The following is a 5,704-nucleotide window of genomic DNA, read 5'->3' as shown; positions in this document are numbered from 1 at the left end:
GTGCTGGCTCCCGGCCCGGGTCCAGAAGGGGAGCAGCGGCCCGAGGGGGAGCCCTTGGCCCCAGACGGCAGCTCCCCGAACAGGTAGGGCGGACCGCTCCGCAGACCCAGCTCGCAGACCTTCCCAGCTCCCCCGCCCCAGGTATCCCCAGTAGCCGCCATATGCCTCTCCATTCATTCCCCAGTCCCTCCCAGAGCCCCTTTACCCCCGGTCGCCACGCTCCCAGTCCCCCTTGACACGCCCTCATCCTGCAGTCAATTTTCTCGCTCCCCCGACACCCCCTAGTTTCAACCCCCATCACCTTTACCGCCTAGGGGACCTGCCCCACCCACTGTTTCTACCTTTCCTTTAAAGCCCCTGATCCCTGCTCCACTGGCTTCCTGAGCCCCTCCCTCTAGGCCCTGCCCCTGCGTCTTCTCAAGATACCCCAAGCACGCAGCAACCTCAGTCCGGGTTCCAGAGTGTCAAGGTGCATGGGGGTGCGCGTGTGTCTTGTATGGGAAGCTCGCCAAGGCAGTGTCTTGGGGAGGGCAGCCTCTGAGCAGTCACGTCAGAGACTGTCTTTGTCCATCACCGTCAGTCGCTTGCCTGCCCTGCATGACCCCCCACTGTGCACGTGTGGGTTCAAGTCTGCATGTGGCAGTCACTGGAAGCTGCTGGGGCCACTGAAGTGGACAGGCTCTGAGGCTCAGGCCAAGATCTGTATGGCCCCTGAGGGAACCCAGGCTGCAGGACAAGAGGGACACCTTCCTGCGGAGGGCCTAGATCTTTGTGCCCCTCCTGTCTCTTCCTCCACCATCTGTGGGAAGGAGCAGCCCAGCCAGGTAGCAATATGGCGCAATTTCTGTGCCCTGCCTGACTCTGCTGCCTCCAGAATCTCTCCTCTGACATGACACTGCTGCTCTCCTGCCTGGACTGAAATAAAAGACACTGGCGGGGGGTGGTGGTGGTGGTGGTGGTGGTGGTGTGTGTGTAAAAATACAGAGATGGACACAATGTCTCCAGATTGCCCCAGTTAAAATGTACCTCAAAGGGAAGAGAAAGCCCACAAGTGGAAAGAAATGTTTTCTTCCCTCTGTCATTAACACATCCCTAGATAGATTCAGCCATGGTTCAGTCTGAAAGGCACAGTGCTTTCTTCAAGAGGGTGACACACAGGACTGGTATGTTCTCCTGCACAAGGGCTTGCCTGGAACTATGGCCTGGCCACAGAAGCCTGGGATGGAAAAGTGATAGCACAGAGCAGGGTCCTGGGGCCAGGAGAATCTCCAGAAGGGGTTGGAGGGTCACTTCCTGTCTTAGACACCTTGCCAATGGTCTGATCTGCTCGTTTCCCCTGGATACAGGAACCACTTGCCGTCTTCCAGCAACTGCCTGGGACCTCTGGCCCCTCTCTGCACTTTCTTTTAGGTTAAAGACACTTGCCGGATATAGGGACTGAGTTTAAGTCAAGAAACACAAATATTCTCCGCTGAGCCAAGTAGCTGGGGATAAACACACAGTAATATGACAGCACACACACACACACATGCACACACACAAGCACGCGCACACACACATGCACACATACACATGTGCACGCACACACACACACACATGCACACCAGTCCATTACAAATGCATTGCCTACACAAAGAAATTTCACATTGTTTTTAAAATACCTTTTCATTTTCTAGTGGTGTGAGCTGCTCTCCCACCTGTGGGTCACGTTCTTGTCCACATGGCTGTGTGTTTGTGGGTTTGGGGACATGTGGCTGTATGTAGACATTTGCCCTTTATGGGGCTTCAAGCTGGCCCTCTGTGTCTGGGGCCCTGATTGCTGGGATGGTGGCCTCTTGAGTGAGCCCTGCATCACCACTTCCCATCCCTCTGCCTGCCTGCCCTAGTGGCTTGGTTTACTGGCCACTGGGCCCAGGCACGCAACCCAGGAAGTTACTCAGCCCTGCCAGGACCATAGAACTAAAAGGGGGAGAATAAAAGCCTCCTAGGGAAGCAAGACCTGGATCTTTTAGAGCAGAGAGAAGCTATGGGAGGAGAAAACATTTTTTTTTTTTTGGAGAGATTTTCACTGTAGGGCGCGTGCGCTCGCCAGACAGACAGAGAGAGACATAGAGACAGAAAGCGAGAAATCACCCCCCAGGGGGGATGGTCACGCCGCAATCCCTTCTCCTCCATTCTCCTCTCGGGATCTTGGGCATGCACGCACACGTGCCCGGTGTGAGTTTTAAGCCACCGGGTCCGGGACACGAACCGCAGTCGACTACGTGGGAGTCCAGCGACATAGCCATTACGCTAACTGCTGGTTCCCAGGAGAAAACTTTTTTGAGACAAGTAGAATTTGACTCTTCTCATTGGGAGGGTTGAGACTAAAGCCCAGCTTGACAGCTAGGAATGTGGAAGGTTTTTAATTCTGCCACATTGAAAATGGTGAACACAGTCCATAAGAGTGAGATCAAGGGCAGCTGATTCTAGGTCCCTAGAAAGAACTGGAGGAAGGAGCTGCAGACAGTGAGACCCTAGTGGAAGCAAACCAATGGTGAGGCTAGGATTCCCACTGAATACGAGTCTGCTAAGGAAGAAGGTGGACTCATGAGGTTTGACAGACGAGGGGAAGAATGCTCCCATTCTCCTCCAATACCATGTGGAGTGCTGGCTGCTTCTTGCACGAAAGAAACTGACACTACACCTGGGGGTCTGGCTCCTGGGACAAGCCCAGTGCTCAGTAGGCTGTGGGCAGCTGGACAAGGCTTCTTGCCTCACCCTAGCTGCCCCACTCTCCTGAGCCCTGAAAGGCATGCTCTGTTATAGACAAGAAGACCCAGGCTAATGGGTCATCTTCATGCCTTCAGAACCCAACCCAGAGCAAGTGCAGTGCCGAACATATGGCAGAGGCTCACAGAAGACCTACAGAATTAAATGTCTCTCTCAGATTTTTTGCCAAAGAGCATGCGCACTTGCTGGAGAGAGACAGACAGAGAGAAGGAAAGTGAGAAATCACCCCCCAGGGGGAGAGTGACCATACCACAATCCCTTCTCTTCTATTCTCCTGGGATTTGCGTTCACACACACACACACACCTGGCATGATTTTCAAGCCAGCAGGTCAGACTCAAACCACAGTCGACCATGTGAGAATCCAAAGCCTCAACTACCACACCAAATGCTGACCCCTGAATTAAAAATCCTTTAAGGAGATGTCAGGGACCAGCAGATAGTGTGGTGGTTAAGGCACTGGACACTCCCATATGATCGACCACAGTTCAAGTCCTGGACCTGGTGACTTGCTTTCTCTCTCTCTCTCTCGTGTGTGTGTGTGTGTGTCTGGTCAAATTTAAAAAAAAAAAGAATGAATAAATAATACAATTAAAAAATAAAAAGATGTCATACCTAGTCACATCACCCAGGCCATTTATCCAGCTTCTCTTTGGCCCACAGGGATTGGTCTATAAGGGTCTTTTATCTGCCAGGATACTGGTTGCTTATGTTATTAACTTTAGGGGGTCAGCTGAAGTCTTGCTTTAGAACAACTTTGGCCTAACTCCTATTTTTCTAAATATCAAATTAATAAAAAAGTATCAGTGATTTAACATGAGATCAAAATTTTAAATTATTATTATTTATTATTATAATCTTGTTTATGTTATATTGAATCACATATATCTTTACAGTGTATTACATTTCTTTTTCCAGAAGGAATACCTTGCAGCTTAGTTAAGACAAAGACATTACTATCCACATCTTCATCATCAAATAGCTTTTCATCCTTTTTTCCAGATTATTATTATTATTATCATTATTTTTTTAAACATTCAATCACTATCTATCATTTTGCTTGTAAAAAGAATTTACCTTACATGAAATACTTCTCAGGCCAGTCCAGTTGAGAATACTATACATGTTGTCATCAACAGCTAATAAACCATTTCTGTGTCCCGCTAATGTTGAGATCAAATTTTAATGCAGCCTTTGAGTCACAAAAAAGAAATTATTTATAATTATATCTGCAGTGAGATTGTCAAGGTGTGAGAAGTTCTAAAATGGAGATATAGTGGGTCTTCAGGAAAGTCATGACATATTGCATAGAAAGATGCGTCATGACTTTCCTGACGACCCAATACTGTCTGCAGTGTCAAAAGAAGACAAAAATGCGTCATGACTTTCCCGACGACCCAGTACTGTCTGCAGTGTCAAAAGAAGACAGACTGTAAGTATAAATATACTCCTTAAAGCACATACTCTGCAGCACTGAGTGTGGGAGGGGTCAGAAAAGCAAATATGTCTTCTACACACCAGGCACCTCACATTGGTTACATCGGTTCATTTCCATACCAAATAGACCAAATCACTTTTTAAAATAGCTGGAAGGTGCATGTGTTCACCAGAGAGGGGCAAGGAGGAAGAGGGAGAAAGCACCCTTCAGTGGGCCATGGTCACGCCACAATCCCTTCTCCTGCATTCTCCACCCTTTCAGGTTTCAGGGCATTCATACACACCCCATTACCCATCATGTTTTGTTTTGTTTTGTTTTTAAAGAATTATTTAATTTTATTTGTTATTATTATTACTTAATCTGGCCAGAGAGAAAGAGAAAGGCAAAGTGAGACAGCAAGCTGCCAGGTCCAGAACATGAACCACGGCCGGCCATGTGGGAGTCCAGTGCCTCAGCCACCATGCTACCTGCCAGCCCCACCCATTGTTTTACAAGCTACTGGGCTGGAATTTGAACTACACAGACCATCAGGCTACCAGGCCAGTCCAAATCTACCCAATCGAAGCAGGGGACTTCATCATCATATCCTCAACACACAAGGGTGCCAATTCTCCAAGAATGATGTGTCCTTTCCAAGGCCCCAGAACTAAAGGGTCATGGAGCACAGAGGCTGCTGGCCCCCACCATTTTATCCTCATCACGAGGGTCATTCTCTCTCAGATTGCTGGGCCAGCCAGTCATCCTCTAAGAAGAGGGAAGGTTTGCCTGTGTGCTCCAGTTCCGCTACTTGAGCTCAGGGCTGAACTCAGGCTCTGGGTGCCATGTCTGCCTGCCTCTGAGGCTGGGACTCTGGCCCACAGCCCGTTCAGCAGTGCAGCGGGGGACTGGAGGCCAGGATTGGCTCAGCACAGACCCTGCTCTCCCGTGGAAACTGTGCAAGCTCCCTTGGGCCGGCTGAGCAGGCAGGATCAGAGGAAGGAGACCCTCCGAATCCCTCTAAGAAGCCCCCAAGGCCCTCAGGCACTCTATTCTGTGGCTGTCATTTCCTGTCCTGGGTCTGACAATCCTGTCACTGGGTGGGACTCCACTTCCACCTGCACTGGGGAGTGGGGCTGGGTCTGTGCACAGTGTGTTGTCCCGATGTGTGATTCTGGGGGAGGAATCTAGTGCTGATGCCTTTCTGGCAAGTTCCTTGGAGGGGGTGCCATCTCCCTCTCCCAACTGGGCATGCCCATGCAAGGCAAGCCTGCTTTGTTTATGGCCCATGGCCAGGCTGGTGGAAGGGCAGCAGTAACCTCCTCAAAACTTCCCCTGACTGGGACCAGCAGTTAGAGTAATGGCTATGTCGCTGGACTCCCATGTAGTCGACCACGGTTTGCGTCCCAAACCCGGTGGCTTAAACTCACACTGGGCGTGTGTGTGTGTGTGTGTGTGCCCAAGATCCCAAGAGGAGAATGGAGGAGAAGGGATTGCGGCGTGGCCATCCCCCCTAGGG

The 5,704-nt window shown here is 50.2% G+C and overlaps 1 protein-coding gene across 1 annotated transcript in view; it reads left to right on the top strand.

The window, feature by feature from the left end:
* DISP2 (dispatched RND transporter family member 2) overlaps positions 1-5,704 on the top strand; it is a gene marked incomplete at its 5' end in the record, with an annotated part of 18,573 nt that continues 12,869 nt past the window's right edge. Inside the window, one exon of the mRNA XM_027775840.1 lies at positions 1-83. Coding sequence (XP_027631641.1) covers positions 1-83 — 83 coding nt within the window. The remainder of the gene's footprint in view (positions 84-5,704) is intronic.

This window comes from Tupaia chinensis, unplaced genomic scaffold, assembly GCF_000334495.1.
Source record: "Tupaia chinensis unplaced genomic scaffold, TupChi_1.0 Scaffold000605_1, whole genome shotgun sequence".
NCBI lineage: Eukaryota > Metazoa > Chordata > Mammalia > Scandentia > Tupaiidae > Tupaia > Tupaia belangeri.
This window is presented reverse-complemented; position numbering and strand designations above follow the sequence as displayed.